Genomic DNA, 18,734 nt, shown 5'->3' with positions numbered 1-18,734 from the left:
TTAGTTTCTGCAGGCCACCGACGAGCATAAACAAAACCACTTCAGAGAGACACAGTCCTAATCTGCTGTAAGTGTGCATGAGGACTACAAGGCTAATGAGTGTTGCTACCTTGCAGGCCATTGAGGATAGAAGTAATTTCTATAGACTTGACTGGAGACTGCTGAGTCCCTTTGTCCTCACCCTCGTCCATCTTGGAAAAGACATCCTGACTCAGGCCACATTTGGAGCGTGGGAGGCGGTTGCCGTTGGGCGAAGGGCCGAGGACTTCTCTGTCATTGAGCCTCTCCAACCTGTCTCGTTCCCTCTCAGCTTTGTTCTGTGAGGATTTAACACAGTCAGTGATTCATGTGACATGAAACCAGGGTGTAGTTGAAAAGTTACTACTCTCCTGACTCGTACCTTTATCTTTTTGCGGTGCTTAATTTTTGGTACATTCTTATTGGCAGGGCGCACAATCTTGTCTGCTTTGATCCATTCATCATATCTAAAAAAAAAAAAAAGAAGTACAAAGACAAGAGACAGTTTCATCATTCAGATCTTTGAGAGGAGCGAAGACATATCCTCTCACACCACCCACCACACAGACACCTTTACTGTGTGACCCCAACATGTTGCTGTGACACAATAAGCCTCAACAGCAAGAAATGGGAAGAAATCCCATGGTGTTATGTGGAAAAAGACAGACCTTTACGATGAAGAAAGAAACAATATTAACACCGACCACCACACAAATCATATTCAACAAAGTTCCAACAGTACCAAGGGTGCTACTTGGGTCGTATGAGAAAAATGAAAAGTTTCACGACATCGCACACGACAGACACAATGCAGAGAACATCCCACTGTCTTTTATGGAGTGCTAGAGGACCACACAACAACATTGAGACAATGAAATGCTAATTGCACTAGTTAACCTCTGTGTCATGGTACCCTAACACTCTACTTAACACTGCATTAACCCTGACCCGCTGGGGAGGGGGGAGAGGGTTGAGAGGTAGAGGTGAGTGTAGCAGCACGTTGGTTGGCCTTGCAGAGATCCAAAGGGTGGCTCACATTAACAATATCAGCTTGTAGGATCTAACAAAGTATATATTTAACCCAAACCACTGGTTAGCTATTGGAGTGAAATTGGTTCAAATTGAGCCTGTCTGTAGATTTAGTTGAGAGACAGACAGCTGGGGGACAGACAGACAGGGGATTCAGTCAAAACTGAGCGAGGAAAGCTGAGAAATGATCCACAGCAAACCCAATACTCAATTCTGTTTCTGCCACTAGATGGCTCAGTTTCCTCCATAATCAGAGAACTGACCATGGGATCAAGTGAAGCAGAATTGTGAGGAAGGGATGTATGTTACTGCTGAGGGGATACCCATGTAGCGGTGATCCCTTGAAGGTTAAGAAATGCCTTTTTTTTAGGGTGAATATAGACGTTAAGTGATTTCTCCCCAGGTCCTGTCTTACCTGATGTTCCAGCCACAGTAGTGCACCAGGTAGAGCACCTCTCCCCCCTCCACGTCTGCCTCTTTCACAGTGGCCTCGTACGTCTTCAGATTGCGGCCTCGCCCATACCTCACCTGCACCTTCATCCCCGGGGGGTAACACTCAAACTCCTCCCCTTCCTCCCCCTCCTGACTGCTGTCATCCCTGCAAGAAAAACAGTTCAGCACTTCCTGGCCCTAGGCTCCCCCATTGAGCACCACAGAAACCCCACCCACAGCCCCCCACCCCTGCCCGACTCACTACCTGCTGCTAGGAAGCCTGTTTTCTAATTTACTTGCTACACCCTTGCCTTCCCTGTCCCATTACAACACTAGGCCCTGTCCTATAAATAAACTTCCCATTTCTGTCCTGCCTTAACTCTAGTCCAGTGTAACCTACAGCAAACTGCAGTATAAACAACTGTTCATTTACAGTAAGCCAGTCAAAGAACAGTACATGGAGTGTACAGTAAATAAAACATCATTCTTTCATGGCAAAATCATCTTGTATGGGAAATAACACTACTGTTAAGCTATAATCATCATTGGGATTCTCACTCACACACACACGCTGTAAGAAACAAAGCAGCCACAAGGAGGAGCTAGTGGGAAACAGTCAGGAGATGTCGAAGCTGGAGGATATACGGGTGGTGCAGGAATGCCAGTAAGTGGTTTAGGCGCAGGGGCAACAGGGGCAGGTTAGCACGGCAAAGCACAATTTGGCAGGCAGCGCGGCAACTTAAAGCAAGACTACAGCGCTGAGAGGAAGCACGGCTACCAAATCTAGTTTGGTCTGCTGCCACAAAGAACAGCTGCAACACAGTACTGCACACAATCCCTCTCATACCGATCTGCACAGAGCATGTGCCTTCAACACACGGCAACGAAGAAGATGCACTTCTTTGTGCAGACAACTGAAAAATCTGTTACCTCCCTGAGACTGGGGACACACTAGACTTCAAAATGCCAACTGATTTAAAAAAAAACAAACACACACACTGGATATAAATCAATCAATCATTTTCCACCCCCTCGGTGATAAATATGGTCACAAAACACAAACAAGGTAGGGTTTCAAACACTGAGATTTATAACACATTTAGAGCTGCAACAATTAGTCCAATAATTAGTTTGTCAAGCCACAGAAAATATTTTGCAAGTTGATTGATCGTTTAAGTCATTTTTCAAGAAAAAAAGGGCAAACATTTGTTGGTTCCAGCTACTAAAATGTAAAAAAAAAATAAAAATGCTGTTTTTCTTGGTCTTGCATTATAGTAAAATTAATATTTTGGGGGATTGGAAAAAACACGACATTTGATGACGTCACCCTGGGCTCCAGGACAGTGGTTCTCAACCTTAAATTCATACATATAAGGTCACAGACCTCAATTTGATGAGATTTCGCTCCAGGGACCTCTATCAGAAAACATTTTGGTTATAAGATATGATTAAGACCAGAATTATATAGTTTTCAACCACAGTCGAGGATATAACTGTGTAGGAAGTAAAACCTATGATCCGAATAGTCACTGTTGGAAAACTTATTTTGTGAAGTAAATAGTGAAAATAAACAATTCAAAAAAATTTTCCTAGATCTCCCTTAAGGACCCCTGAGGGTCTCCAGACACCGGGCTAAGAACACCTTATCTAGGAACTTGTAATGGGCATATTTCACGGTTTTCTGATATTTTATACACTAAACGATGAATCAAAAAAAACTGCCAGCAGATTATTCAATAATGAAAATAATCATTAGTTGCAGCCCTAAACAAATTATCAACTTGACTCAGGATCTCAAATCCTGCACAATTCATTGCACTAATAAACCCCCAAAAGCAGAAAAGTCAGTCCGAGTTGTCAATTAACTTCAATAGAGCAGTAGATTTGGCTTTATCAAGAAAAAAGGTAAAAAGTACTGAACAATGGACAGGAATATCCTAATATATAATTATTTTCTCTCATTAATATAAATTAAAACAACGTAAACCAGCTCTCATTGGCTACACATGAGTCTGTGCTGTTGGAATAAAAATGCAATCCACAAACACACACACACTGCAGGTGCAGATAACAGGCTGTCAACATTGAACCGGTCTGATAACATCAGGAAAGATCAGATCAGTCTGCAGGTTGTCTGCTGTGTGACTCTGTAAACCCTCACACCACCACAGGACCTGCCAGGACCACTGACCCTGACAAAGCCGAAGGATCAGCAAACCTCGCGACTGTCAAAATGTCCACATGTGATGGGAATCAGCATGATCATACTGTTGAGAGCCCAAGGCCACTGATGATGAAAACAACAGAGAGAGCGAGAGACACTAGGAGCAGTAGCGTACTGTATGATAAAAAAATTGGGGGGAATCGTGCAATCCCTTCAACCAGACACATAAAAAAAACTGTTGTTGCAGTGTTTTCCAGCCTGTCCCCGGTAGCCCAAACAACCTTAAGAAGGTAACAAGGCAAGTGTCAAGGGTGGTGGAGGGTGCACAAACAGGAGAGCATTGATTTAGATGCTCTGGACAGGGAACAATAGCTAACTGAGACCAAACCAAACAACTTCCCATAATTATTATTTATTAGAACACTGAAAGTCACATTTTCCTCTAAAAGGTTACTGCTCCTGAAGCACTACCTTGCGTCTATTGTGCTAATGCATCACTGACAACACACACACATGGAACATTTAATAAAGCTGAACATCAAAAAGCCAAAAAACAAGAGAAGACAGAGAGAGAGAGAGAGGGAGATAGAGAGAGAGAGAGATCAGGAAAGGGAAGAAGAGCACAGCCATGTTGTGTGCACTGAATAAGAGAGGCTGTCCATGGTAAAACAATCACACACACAGAGAGAGAGAGAGAGAGAGAGAGAGAGAGAGAGAGAGAGAGAGAGAGAGAGAGAGAGAGAGAGACAGAGAGAGAGAGAGACAGAGACAGAGAGACAGAGAGAGAGCACAGCATGACATGCCAGGTGAAAGGCAGCAGTCAGGCTCTGGTGCTCTGAGATGTCTCTGCCAGCTGATGCCAACTAAGCCACGAGAAATAATAATAGCACAGAGGGCAGTGGGTAAGAGCTTAGTTAGAGAGAGAGAGGAGAGCTTTACTCTCTCTGGTTAGCAGGAAGCGGTGGATTGTGGGTACACTGGGTATTAGTGTCATTAAGGTCAGAAGGGTCGCTGCTCCTCATCTACTAATGGTCTTTTAGATTTTTACTGCCACCAAGGGAAAGAGAATTCCTCAGGTCCTTTGGTCTGGCAAAACTTTTATGCATTGAAGGTCAGATTGAATATCAACAGTTTCACCATGCAGGAGCTCTGCATGGAGTTTGTGTCTGTGCCATGAGGATATTTTTACCACCCTGGTGGAGGGACCTTCCTTTCAGACCACCTACCCAGAGTTGTCTTTGCTTTCCTGCTCCTCGTCGCACTCCTCCTTCACGTTCTCCGCTCCGAGGCGAGCCGTCGACGAGCCCTCATCTGCGTCTCCCTTGAGGGGACCGTCATCCTCGTCTTCCTCGTCTTCCTCCTCGTCTTCATTTGCGCTGTCCTTATCTTCCGTTTTTGATGGTTCGGACTCCATTTTGTTTTGGGTCAAATCAGGCTTCTCGTCCTGTGAAAGAAAGATGCTTTTATTATAATCAGGTGTGGAAAAATCAATCTAATGTAAACGTGCCGTTTGGATAAATATCAAACTTGAGAAAAAAGGGAGTATTTAGTAGAATGCACCTTGCAGACTGTAGACTGTGTGCTACATGGCCCTCCATCCGCCTGGGCTTTCTGCTCATCTGAGCTGGCAGGTATTCCTCCAGCCTCCCTCTCAGACTTCACCTCCCCCTTGGGAATCTGTTTCAAAGGGAGGTCCATTCTGAAGGTGATGGCAGTGGAGGTGCAGTATTCCTCAAATCCATTCAAGTACCTAGGTGAAAAAACATTTCTCGTCAACATTTCCAGAAAAGTCTCCGTTTACTGCTCCTCTCAAAGATGTCCATATTCCATCACTCATGGCACCGTTAAAAGTAAATCTTGCAAAGATAAAAGCTTAATTTATTCATGAGGAATTTGCTGATAAAAGTAGTACAAAAGACATCTAGATGGACATTAAAAGAGTAAAACAGATAACAAACTGCATGTCACTCTTGATGAAAAACTACAGAAACATAGGCTTTGAGGAGCTGTGGTTGTAGCGTCTGTACGTACTTGCGGTAAGCACATTTGACATTGTAGCCAGCAGCTGAGTTGAGCACAGGGATTCCCAGATCTTGATAGACTTGCTTCCAAACGGCGCCGCTTTCAATCTGCTCAAACACAGACAACAGAGGAAGACCAGGGTCGATCAACATCAGACGAGACAAGTGTGACCGAAGTCACGCTACGCTGAGAGGAACAGCCGTCAAAGTGGCACTCACGTTGTCAAAGCCTCCCAGTTTGTGCACCAGCCTGTAGAGCTTGAACAGGTTCAGGTTCTTGTAGCCCAGAACCGGCCGTTTGTTGATGGGAGTTCCTGAGGTGGACAAACACGTCACCGGTTGAGATTGTACACACAAAGATGCAGTTCAAGTTAGAAATCTGCTGAAATCGCCTTTTTAAACTGAGTTTGCATTAAAATGCCTGCTTCTTATTTAAACCTTTTTTTGAACCCTCATTTTTAACTCCCCTCTGTCCTAAAAGTGTGAAGAATACATCACAATTCTAAAGTTGTACATTGGACCTTTTTTTAAGAAACCCTGTAAAACCTCAACTGTATCTGCCCTCTGGGCTCACCTCTGTCTTCCATGAACTTGTAGAGCTGCTGCAGAAAGTTCTCCCGCTCCTCTGGGAACGGCTCCACTTCCTCCTGCAGAGAGGAAACGAGACAGTGTCAGGGTCTTTTTGTTTACTTGGGAGGTTGTGGAGATAAGAGCATGTGCATGGCTCTGCCTTTACCTCCTCCTCTTCACCGCTGGCGTTTTCTTCCTGCTCTTCCTCTTCCTCTTCGTCCTCATCCTCACTGCTGGAACTTTCTTCTTTCACTTCAGTCTTCCAGGTGCTGGGCACGACAAACTGCTGCAGGAACTCCAAGGCTGCATCCAGTGCTGTCACACACATCAGTAATATTATATATCCACCCCACCCAATAAGGGCTGCCCTATCCTTCCTGCTCGCAAAACTCAGCTAAATTATGTTAAATGCTAAAAAAAAAAAAAAAAAAACGGCAATAAGAGATCAATCTTGAAATCCTTATTATTTGACAGGATTATTAACTGACTTTGGAAACATCATGCATTTGTTGAACTTTAAATGTAATAAATAGGTATATATTTTTTTAAACAGTAGATTTTCTTGAACTTTCATATAATTCAACTGAAAAACAAATGATATACATACTTTATAATGTATATTTATCTATAATAAATGTAGAATAATAATAATATAATTTTCTTTATTAATTTATTTAAAAAATATTCTAAAAATAATGATTAAATTAAATTAAAATAAATAAGGTGAACTATGTTGTAACATTGGTGTGCTCCCACGGCCTACTGAATCTAACATATATTAAATTTATCAAAATATTAAAATCCAATATGTCGTAATGCACGCTATGACCGACTGAAAACTACTAAGCGTATATTCATCAACATTTTGGTCAAATACATTCAACATATTCCAGTCAGTAACTCAGTGGATGTGGATGAAAGCGCACCGCTGTAAAGCAAAGAGGTGCTCTGGATATAAAACGTGAACATCATTATGAAATGGAACGGCACAATAATAGTTTTATCTCGATTAACTTGTTTTCATAATCCTTGGAAGCCAAAAATTGGAATTGAAAATAAAATTTGATTTATGGCTCAGCCCTATCAATATCAATTTAAGATGATAGTCCTCTGATCTAAACCTTATAACGTCTGTCACTGGGTGTCTGTATATGTGGATGTGTATGCCCAATACTGACGCAATGAAATCAGCAAACAGTGGATTATACTGAACAAAGCCAGAGCATCTTCAGGAAAATACTGACAATGAATATTAGTTAATAAAAACATTGCTAATGAAACCTTTATACAACTTTGCAGGTCTCTGCTGATCGTGGTGGTGCCAGCTGCCGTGGTCCTGCATGACGCTTCCTGCTACTCTTATAATCTATAACCTTAGCTGTGCTTGTTTCTACTATTCTGCTGTATTAACTGCCATAACGTATAAGTCGTATTCACATTACTATAGATATTATTATAGTTACTGGAAGTGTGTCTGTCTCTGTCTTTGTGTCTGTCTTTGTCTCTCTCTATCGATCTGTCCGTCTTTTCTCTCTTTCTCTCTCCTTTTCTTCCTCCCCAACCGGTGCAGACAGATGGCCGTCCTCCACAGAGCTGGGTCTGTCTGATGTTCCTGCCTGTAATAGGGAAGGTTTTCGTTGCCACCGTACTCTACGGGGGAATTGTTGGGTCTATGTAAATCATAAATAAGTCATAGTGTGGTCTATACCTACTCTATACCTACCTAAAGTGTCCTGAGATAACTTTTGTTATGATTTGGCACTGTAAATAAAATTGAATTGAACTGTTATATACACATTAGGTCGTATACAAAAACAGGTTAGTATAATAATATGTTTTGACATAATAATAATAATAAGGAAAAGCAGCCTATAAATAAGGAAGAAAGCAGCCTATAAATCTATCAGCAGACAGAGGCATTCAGCCACAATGTCACAGGTGGGTTTAAGTAGTATCTAACCACCTTGGCAGATGCTTGTTTTACGCGTTGGTAATGCAGAAAATATCCCAGTTGTGAGTTAACCACATGTGAATACCAAGACTGGGATACAAAGCTGTTTCCGAACTGTAATTATGAGAGAGTGAGAGCTCTACAGCATAAAGACAGGAGCACTATATAAAAAGCCTGGTGAGGACTTCAAATAAAAATAACAGCGACAGAAGCTCTCAGCCGCTGCATTCCCCGGAACAAAAACAAAATTCTCTTTCCTCGGTCTTTGAAGGGTTTTCTGCCAAGTGTGTCAACACACAGACAAGCTCACAGATGTCAGCGACAGGGCATGTGCTATGCACCCGTTCTGTAAGATTCTCCTCTTAAAGCTTTAGTGTTAAACTCACCTGGTTTGAGCCCTGCGTCAGCTTTTGGAGGACAGTCGCTGTTCATCTCGCGGATGTCCTTCCGCAGCACCGTGGAACTGCAAAACACAGAAGCTCTGATTAATGTGCAAAGAAGTGACGTACAGTACTGAGTGTTACTAGATCAAGGTTCAGCTCTACGGTGTTACTTAAAGTAAAGCCAACCAAAAGCTGAGCAGATCTTTGTTTTCCTGAAACAAATGTAGGACTAAAGTCTTGTTCATTTGAAACACTGGAAGGTAGAGTTTTTATCTTACAGCAACAATAACAACCTCAAAACCATAGCAGACGTGATTACATTCACAGCCTCCTTTTTTACAGCTCCCCTACAGCAGCTGGGCAAAGTGTTGGTAATTTGTTCAATACGTGGATCAGTGGAGCTTGTAAAGTGAAAGCAGAGGCTTGGCGAGTGTACCAGAGAGACGATTTGCTGTGGTAGCTACCGGCAGCTGAGCTGATCCAAAGACTAGATTCAACATGGGGTGAAAAAAAAAGAAAAGTATGCTGCAGCTAAAATAGCTTACAGAAAACAGATAACTTGGTTTAATGAAATTTCCAATAAATAATATTTTCTTTAAAAAACTCAAAATGTATCAGGTATATCCTTAAAGTCACCGGTTCTGAATACGGGCTGTATGTATTTCTGTGGACTGAAAGTTTTGATCCTTTCACAGTTTTTATATAGCACCTCAATTGCTTTATTATTTAAAAAACATGGAAATCTCACTTTTTACAATATTTAATCATTAGGTTCTTAGTTTAAAAACCTACTCACACTCCCAGACCAGTTTGCAAATGATAAAAAATAGAAAAGGCTTCTGTTTCCATTGTTTCTACGGTGACCCGATATGACTAAATAAGAATAACCACTTCCTGAAAACTCCCGTCTGCATGTGACCTTGCTTTCCATTAAAAAAAAATTCCAGACCCATTGTTTTTGATAGACACGTTGAATGGATGTCACTAACAATACCAAAGTCTCAAGAGGAAAACGAACATGCTGACCCTGGCGCTGTGCAGGGAAGGTCACATGGCTTATGGATGTGACCCATCTACAAAAAACATAACACTCAGGGAGCTGCAAGTTAGAATAACTCTGTAATAATAAAAGAAAAGAGGCTGACATCAATGATAAAATGTACAATAACAAGCAATCACAAGTAAGTGTATTTGCTGTAAAAGAATTGAAAAGCACTTCAAAATAATGGACGCACAGAAATGGTGCAGCATGAGAAAACAGGGCACAGACAGTCTGACTGGTGACAAATTCCATCATACTGCAAGATCTCAGCAATGATTACGTGTGGTCAACTCTTTAAAAAAAATGCCTTGTTGTTTCTTAGAAAATGTAACATAGTTTTTGTTATTCCATCCACGTAAAAGCAAAAAAGATCGGAGGGAAACAAACCTGAAAATCTCATTAACAATGACACAGATTTCCTGACTTCTTACATTATTATTTGTTGCATCTACCCGTGGATGCGCTGTGCTGATTTCGCCGAGTGAAATCGAATTGCTCCAGAGCAGAAAGGAAAACTGCTACGGTGCAATTTAATTTGCAACAAAAGCCATCACAGGAGTGGTCTGTTCAGAGAGGAAATACTACACTTGTATCTGACTTCCAGTTCTTCTCGGATTTATCATCTCTTATCTTATCCCTCCCATCAGCTCTACCCTTCACCTGACTATTAGCCAAAATACAGCCGATAAGAGGGACTTTTTTCACATTTCAGCTGCAGATTAGAGGTCATACTGATGAGTTACGCAGAGTATGGATAGGGAATGCGGACTCAAGGCTGTTGACAGAAAAGGAGACTTTGTAACAGCGAGCAAACACCGGATCAACGTATGTTGGGTGTGGGCTTTATTTCTACCCACATACAGAGAGACTGCAGTTACAAACCACCAGCGGCGTGCAGTCTCCTGACACGACTTATTCCTCTCTTTGTCACAGACAAAACAATCTGGCCATGTGGTTCAACGCTGAGAGCAAGCTGCAGGGAAGCTATGCTACCTTAGCTCACCAGCACCTTACAGCCTGAGGACAAATAAAATAACACAACCAGGAGAAGCACTGACAGAGAAGGCACACGGTATCTTAACTCTAGCAGGGAGACTGCAAAATCTAAGGTTAAATTATCTTATGCTACAAACAAAGCGCACAGTTAATTGGTCCAGAGGTAGCGGAACTGACAGAATGGGAAGTTCATACAAGGCATAAAAAAGAAAAAAGGGTAACAAAATGATCTGAAATATCTGCTAGGTTATACTTACATTGTGCAGCCATATCATGCAATTAAGTGCACTGCAAGCATTTTCCTTGTTAATATACAAGGTAGTGCATCTTTTTGCAAAGGTTCACTACACATACTGTGTATCCAATTAAAACACTTACACAGAGACTCCTGTTGGGGTTGTATAACACCAGTACTAAATGATCAGTTGATTAATTGAATAACAGAAAATGAATCAAGAGCAACCTAGATCATTTATCAAGTTGTTTTACTTCTCAAAAGATTGCTTGGTTTAATGTGAATTGAATACCCTGTAGGTTTTTTTTAGCCATCATTAATCAGTAGGCAATAGCAGGGCCTAACATTGTGCAATGCTATCTTTCATGGACAACATAATTAGTTCACATTATGAAGTATTCAAAATATTCTCTCCCTACGTCACACACGGTGCAAATGTGATTTTCAGCACATTAGTGATGACTCACAATTTTCCATCTTTGAAAGAGCGGACGAAGATGTTGTCCTTCTTCATAGTCACGTCTTCGTGGCAGTCTGGGGAGATGACCTTGTTGCACAGAAACAAGAGACAGACAAGAGGTCAGATGAGGTATTACTGTACAGTGTGTGTGTGTGTGTGTGTGTGTGTGTGTCAGTAACATGGAGGAAGAGAGGGGGGGTGTCAACGTATGAGTCAATGACTGAAGTACTTTCTGCAAAAGGCCACGCTGATGGATTACAAAATATGCCGTCTACAACACAAAGACAAACAAGCGGGTGGGTTGAAGAGCGATGTGCGCCCACTGCTGTTTACTGGAGTTGAGGAGCACAACAGAGGGAGTTGTTCCAGTGCCAAGGTCTAACCCACAGGAGGCAGCACTGCCATTATGGAGATTTGATTTCCATCAGGGCTCTATCTGCTCTCTGTATGTACACCACACACGCACACACACTCGTAGGGTGGATGCTTTTACTTGAACACTATAACTCACACTAGCTCTGTGATACCATTTCCCTCTGTGACAGATATACTAGGCTGCAAATGTGCAAATTAAATCACCCAGCTCAACCTGTTTCTTCTGACTTATTTGAGCCTCTTAGGAGCACACGAGCTGTTACAGCCATGTATCATCTGTTGCATGAGACATCCACTAGTGTACTACTCCACCCCACTGCTGAACGATCCCAGGGTAAACAATGATATGCTACTGTGTAATGTACTTCTCGAGGCTGTCGCAGGGAGGCAGCATGGAGCTCAGTCAACAGCAAGCCAAGAACAACAAACCCTGGAGGCGGGGCCCTGCTGCTGACTACACTGTTAAAGAGACAGCTTTCCCCACCCTCTCCCATTCTCCCTGTACTTCTTGTAACAATTACATAAACAAGCAACGCCTGTCACCATTTCATAGTGTGCTAATAGTGGCGGAGAGTTAAGGGTGGGTGGAAACAAATGGATTGGAAGAGGCCGAAAACATCAAACCAGTGTTTGTCCTGCACTGTTGTACACATCGGTCATATTCTTTTCCTCCAAAATAAGAGCTGAAATATTTAGCTTTCTGAAACTCTTCAAACAACATAAGGATATACGCATATTTCAACATTTCATGGTGTGTGAATTGTAACACAATAAGATAATCCTGCTGAGGTTACATAAGCAGGCGTTTAGATGAAATGGCAAAATGGTGTGAGTGTAATGGAAGACCAGCAGCAGTGGGTTCCTGTTTTCTCACAGTGACGGAGCAGAGAGCAGTAAAGGAAGGGAGACTATGAGCTCACCAGAGCAGGATACCACGTGGTTTTCTTTTTGTCCCCGGTGGTGACCCCCTCCACACAGACCACTTTGCCAAACAGATCCTCATTCTGCCGCTGGTCGCTCTCCTCTTCTTCGCTGGAGGACGAAGACAGTTCCTCTTCTTGACTGTGGTAGAAAAGGACAGTTTTCTCAACGGATTGCAAATTAGAAAAGGTATGTGGATGTTCATAAAAACATTTTTGACATTCCCCACTTCTGGTGAAGTGTTGACAGTTGATGGAGAAAAGTGGTGCTGTCAACTTATTTTTATTGTTTACACAGAAGTGTAGCACTGCTGTGTAAATATATACACTATATCTATATTATTATTATTATTATTACAATGATTATGTTCATAGAGCTGCATATATATTAATTTCACCAGGGCGATCAATCAAATCTTATTTTCAAGATTTTGACTTTCAACAATTATGAAACAAGATAATTGAGATAAAACGTATAAATCCAGTGCACCCATTTTCACTGAGTTACTGAGTGGAATAAGCCTGGCATCACCAGACTAATCACAAATTAGTCATGAGACTAATCAGAGCCGTGAAATGGGACCTACAACCAATCATGGCAGCAAAACTGCAGTGCTTGGTGTTGGTCAGTGGAAAACAATGGCAGCCAGGTCAAAAGCTTTCTGAAATTACAGCTATATTTTATCTAAATGTTGAAAATTTGTGAAGCAGTTTTCAGTGGGTTGAGGAAGTACACTGTTAGAACATAGTTATTTATTATTGTCCAATTGATTTTATGTTCTTTCTTTTAATGTGCATATTTGTTTAATTTGTTTTTTCAGTTTAATTTTTTTTTTAGTCAAGAAAATACACTTCCAGTTTTTTTAAAGTTTCACTAAATGCACTGATGTTTACAAATTTAATGATCAATCGACATAAATAACTGATTTCAATATTGACCAAAATAATTCTGATTATGGTTTTTGTCATAATCCAGCAGCCCTAGATATTGGCATTTCATATAAAATAGATAAGGAAAATAACATTGCATGATCTGGTCTCTCAATACAGGCAGGCAGAGAATTTCTGCCAACCAATCATCTTTTAATTTAGCATCAAAAAGTCTCCAACTATAGCACAGCTAAACCTTTCCAGTCTCATCAGGCTTATCATAATGTAGCAGAGAAAAACATACGGCCCACTCTGCTGATGAGCTCACTCATTAGGATCAGTGCATTGACAAGCCGGCTCATTCTCTGCTGTCTGACAGTCATCCTGACTGCAGCCAGCAGACAGGCAGCCACGTCTCTGAGTGATCATGCAAGCAGCACCAGCAGGCAAACAGATCCTCTGTTCTCTTTTTATGCCTCACTAGGTCCGCTCCGAGCACAGCTCTATGTACATATACACACACGCACTGTTTGGCACGACTCAAGAGCAGTAAATCAGCCAGACTGCTGCTACTACTACTACAACTACAACAACAACAACAACAACAACAACAACAACAACAACAACAACAACTAAGTCTTGAGTCAAAGTCCTAAACAGCATTCTAGCCACTCAATGAGGGAGAGACTACAATCATTGTAAGAAAGAGTTTGATCCATAATGTTGTAGCAGGGAGTGCTTGACAGTTGCAGGGAGGAGCCAGGGAGCTAGCCGCTCTAGACCCTCCTTTAGGCACGCTCTAAGGTATGCCCTGCTTTATCATCTATTGTAATCTTTATTGAAGAAGAGTCTAAACTAGCGATTGAGACCATAAACTCATTCAGAAAATGTTCATTTAGGTAATAAATAAAGTAAGAAGTAGGGTCAGTAGGGTGTTGGCCATTAAAAAGAATGCCAGTTTAAGGCACTTGCACATTGGCTTCACTTTTCAGACCTGGAGGTTGCCAGTGGATCTATAGCTAAATATGAAGCTGGAGCCAGCAGTTGGTTAGCTTAGCTTAGTTTAGCTTATCTTATCTTATCACAGAGACTGGAAACAGCTAGCCTATCTCCAAAGCTAACTTGCTACCAGTACCTCTTAAGCTCACTAATCAACACATTAAGTCTCACATGCTTAGTTCCTACAAATACTGAAGTGTAAAAATGACTGGGAGCAGTAACTTCCTGGAGTAACTGCTGCTTCCCTGTCAACCTTACAATGAAACAAACAACATATAACTTGTTAATTGGTGAGCTTCAGAGGTGCTAGTCTGTGGATTTGTCTACCTTTAAACAGAGCCAGACTCTGTGTTTCCCTGGTTCCAGTGTTTATGCTAAACTAAGCTGATCAGCTGCTGGCTGTAGTAGCTTCATACTTAGCATACAGACACAATGGAGGCATCAAACTTATCATCCAACCCTTAGCAAAAAAGCTTTTATGTCCCAAAATGTTGAACTATTCCATTAGAAAGAACAAAGTATCTCATAAAACATGAAATGCAGCCGTCTTCTTTTCCCAGTAATCTCCATCTCTACTGCATTGTCAATCCTTGTAATTCAAGAATTATGACACTATTTGTGCACAGGACAAGACAACGGGTCCAAGGTGCTAATGTGCAGCTGGGACCGTTCCAAGTCAATATTGCATCAATGTTTAGAGTAATATTGACTTTTCTCTGAGTGCCATTAGCAAGGGGTTTCAGAGAACGAGATTATGTAGCATGGTGTCCTCTTTATAACAGAGAGGAGCTACAATTATATCCATAGCCAAAAAGCCCTCAGCAGTTTCTATTCCCTGATGAAAACTCTGCAGTCTCCCAGGAGTCGGCACATCAGAGCAGAAAACACCCACTGGAACATTTGAGTCAAAGGAGGAGGGAAAAAGATATTCAGCAGGACCATGTCGTGCTACCACTGCCTCTCCAGCATGCACATACTGACAGGAGCCCAGCATGATTAAGGAGCTGGAGAAAGCGAGTAGGCTCTCTACTTCCAGGCCCCAGGCGCAGTTTATAAGGGGATGGAGATGGGAGTAAATCTTTCATTTCAACTGCAGTCAGCATACTTAGAATGGGGGAGCCTGTTACTGATGACTGTGGACTGCTACAGAAAATCCCTCCCCACCAGCATCGCATCCCTCTGATATATTAGGTTTGATATCAGCCCTGCAGTATGTAGAGACGGAGAGCAGTACTCACATTGGGTTCGATCGTCTGCCGCGGTTGCCCTTCTTGCCGATGACGGGTGTGCCGAAGTGCTCAGGGTTGGTGAGGGGGAGTCTGTCGAGTGTCTGCAGGGGAGACAAACAACAGCAGAGAGCCTCAGTACCACCTTGTCAGGCAATACATTGGAAGACAAAAGATTTATCATGTACACCTGGAAGACATTGTCTTCTTAGGATTTCATCAGTTACAAATGGAGGAATTTACCCACCACTTTACATTTGGCAACTTTGCTGTAACATCAATTTGCATTATCACAGCTGAACACAGCCACCAAGCAGCGTTTTAATTATGAGTATGAGTAGAGATGTAGAGACTGTTTGTGACTAGGTCAAATAAACTGAAAACTATAAAATAAGTTTTTCTTGCCAAGAAAGCTGAGAGATGAGGCTTGTATAAAACCGCAGGACAGCGCAATATTTACCTCGCTTTCTGCAAAGTGACGTGCTCCTTTCAGGCAGAGAGAGGAACGCCTCAGGGTCTTCTCATCGCCGTCATCAAACACTGCAGAGATGAGAGACAACGTATTAAGCTGCTGTGTGTGGAGTTCACCAGCACACACAAACAAACTCTTGTGCACAAATAAACTCAGATCTCGGTTACAAAATGATTGATTCACAATGTTAAAAACTAGTTATGCTTGTGTTTAAAGGCTCCTCCAGCAGGCAGTGACAGTCACTTCCAGCTTTATTACAGCTTCAAAGACGCTCTTCCAGACACAAGACGTGTCTGAGGATTTACTGAATTTATTTATGTATTAACTGATATCAAACCTCCACAGACTAACTTTTACATAAGCATGCATAATATATATTATTAAAGAACTCAAGGAACCTTCCTTTCACTTTGTCACATCGCTCCCAAAGACAAACCCTGATGTGTAAATCCTTAAATTCCATTTTTCATTGCTCGCTCAAATGTATTTTGCGACAACAGTGAGGGAAAAACACTTGAGGTAAATTCAACAGAGACTCGTGTTTTTACTGATGAATGAAAAGAATAAAAATGTGCCCAGACGAGATAGTGAAAACCCCACTGGCACTCTTAAGTGTTGATCAGCTGCTGAGAGACTCCAGCTCTTAGCTGCAGTCTATACTATGTATACTTTGGAACACTGTAACTGTGCATTCTTCATAGACATGCAGTTAGAAAAGGCAAGAAAAATTTCCAAAGATTTTGTGGGTCCAGCTTGTCAAATATGACTATGATATATATGTATGCTTTTCTATGTTTTATGTAATTGTAAATACGATATGTTTTGGGTTATTGAGATACTGCCTTGAGCTTTGGAAAACATTATACAGACACATTATAGACAATAAATCTATATTCAAAAGAAAAATGAATTGTAAAAGGTTTTTAGTTGCAGCCCTAAATGCAGCATTTATCACCACTGTTTACTTGTTACATTATTAGGGCTGGATATTTGTACTTGATACCTTTAAAAGGACCAGTGTGCAGGATTTAGTGGCATCTAGCAGTGAGGTTGCAGATTGCAACCAACTGAAACTTCTCCTGTGTGAAAAGCCTGTTGGAGAACTCTGGTGGTACATTATACAGTACATTATGTTGTTTAATACTTCAATGTTGACTCAGGATAGCATAGTCTAACTCAATCAGCCTCTAAAGCTTCCGGAGATTAAAGTAAAATTCTTAAAACTTTATTTTTCCACCTCATCATTTGTTATTCTTATTGAAAGGTTTTGTGAGTTTAGCTTGCCCATTCAGGGCTCCAAACTGCAACCAAGTAGTCGCATTTTGCTACCAAAAATTTGAGAGTGACTGAATTTTATGTCTAGTTGCACATGCGCGCCCAGATATCTCGCCATATCAATCTGTAAGAGGCTAAACAGCAACAGAGTGACAGATAAGACAGAAACAATATGTAAGCACTGTAAGAGTATAGTGCTGTCAGCACACTAACACAAACACGTAACATACACTGTCACTTTATATCACCACTAAATCACTTTATTTATTTATTAATGGTTTACTGTAACTATCGGCTGATACACTTACTGTGCTTTAGGACATGCTGCTACATTTCACTGTGGTTTACTGTAACTGACTTAAGTACGAAATGCTGCTACACTCCACTGTGCCATACTGTCACTTAGTTCTGTAGGACATGCTGCTACATTTTTAACATTTTTAACACTTATAACTTATCGCTCCTTCTCACTTATTTAGTTTGTACTTATTTTATTTCAATCTGCTGCTAAACTGCACGCTGCGTATTGCTGTATATTGTATATACCTACGCTTAACCACGACGTCTGTTGCACTCTGTCACACTTGGTTCATTGCTTGATTTATCTGACGTTAGCTTTATTTTGATTTGATTTATGTTTATGCTTATTGTCACTCTGATCCTTTTCCGCCTTTGTATCGAAACTGTTGCACAATAATTTCCCTCGGGATAAATAAAGCTTCTTGAATCTTGAATCTGAATCTTGAATAACACGTGAGCCCGCGTAGCTAGTCAGTGTCGGGACCTGACGGACCCGAAGCTTCCATATGTGACAAGCTGCCGAGCGACAGCAAAAATGTACTAAACCAAAATAGTTATCATGTGGGCTCTATGGGAAGAAATCCACAGTGTTTAACATTGACTTTATTTCTCCACCGAGCACACCGCGTCAACAAAAGTATGATGCAAAGACACCCACAGCACCACAGCTCTGCTAAAATCAACCCCTCTGTAAAGAAAATACTGAAATTTTAAATTGTGTTAAAATCTTGTTGCGTCTGGTTCTTGTGGACTCAATATTGTCACAGCCCTTATTCTGAATGTATAGTATATTTTTAAATAAATACTGTCATGACAGCGGTGGTGCTGCTGGTTTACATTCTATGTTGCATCTTCAAAAGAGCACAATAAAAATGTGACATTGAATTTGAAACAGCACATTGTAATTTCTGCATCTATTATTGATTTACCATGTGTGCCCCTAAAATTTCTGGTTGCGCTCCTAAAATTTCGGTAGGGGGCCACAGTGCTCGTAGT

At 41.4% G+C, this 18,734-nt stretch overlaps 1 protein-coding gene across 5 annotated transcripts in view; it reads right to left on the bottom strand.

Moving 5' to 3' along the window:
- arid4b (AT-rich interaction domain 4B) overlaps positions 1-18,734 on the bottom strand; it is a 41,895-nt gene that overhangs the window by 6,018 nt on the left and 17,143 nt on the right. For 3 of the 5 annotated variants that reach the window (XM_083922540.1, XM_083922542.1, XM_083922543.1), the window contains exons 6-19: positions 16,152-16,231; positions 15,704-15,795; positions 12,597-12,738; positions 11,309-11,388; positions 8,572-8,648; positions 6,401-6,549; positions 6,239-6,311; positions 5,884-5,978; positions 5,675-5,772; positions 5,204-5,393; positions 4,870-5,087; positions 1,463-1,645; positions 401-485; positions 110-317 (exon numbers count right to left, since the gene is read on the bottom strand). In XM_083922540.1, coding sequence (XP_083778666.1) covers positions 110-317; positions 401-485; positions 1,463-1,645; positions 4,870-5,087; positions 5,204-5,393; positions 5,675-5,772; positions 5,884-5,978; positions 6,239-6,311; positions 6,401-6,549; positions 8,572-8,648; positions 11,309-11,388; positions 12,597-12,738; positions 15,704-15,795; positions 16,152-16,231 — 1,770 coding nt within the window. The remainder of the gene's footprint in view (positions 1-109; positions 318-400; positions 486-1,462; positions 1,646-4,869; positions 5,088-5,203; positions 5,394-5,674; positions 5,773-5,883; positions 5,979-6,238; positions 6,312-6,400; positions 6,550-8,571; positions 8,649-11,308; positions 11,389-12,596; positions 12,739-15,703; positions 15,796-16,151; positions 16,232-18,734) is intronic. The other 2 variants (XM_083922544.1, XM_083922541.1) reach the window with 2 other exon arrangements.

Source organism: Echiichthys vipera, assembly GCF_963691815.1.
Source record: "Echiichthys vipera genome assembly, chromosome: 11".
In the NCBI taxonomy this organism is placed as follows: domain Eukaryota; kingdom Metazoa; phylum Chordata; class Actinopteri; order Perciformes; family Trachinidae; genus Echiichthys; species Echiichthys vipera.
The sequence above is the reverse complement of the archived record's forward strand: the minus strand, read 5'-3'. Positions and strand labels throughout refer to the sequence as shown.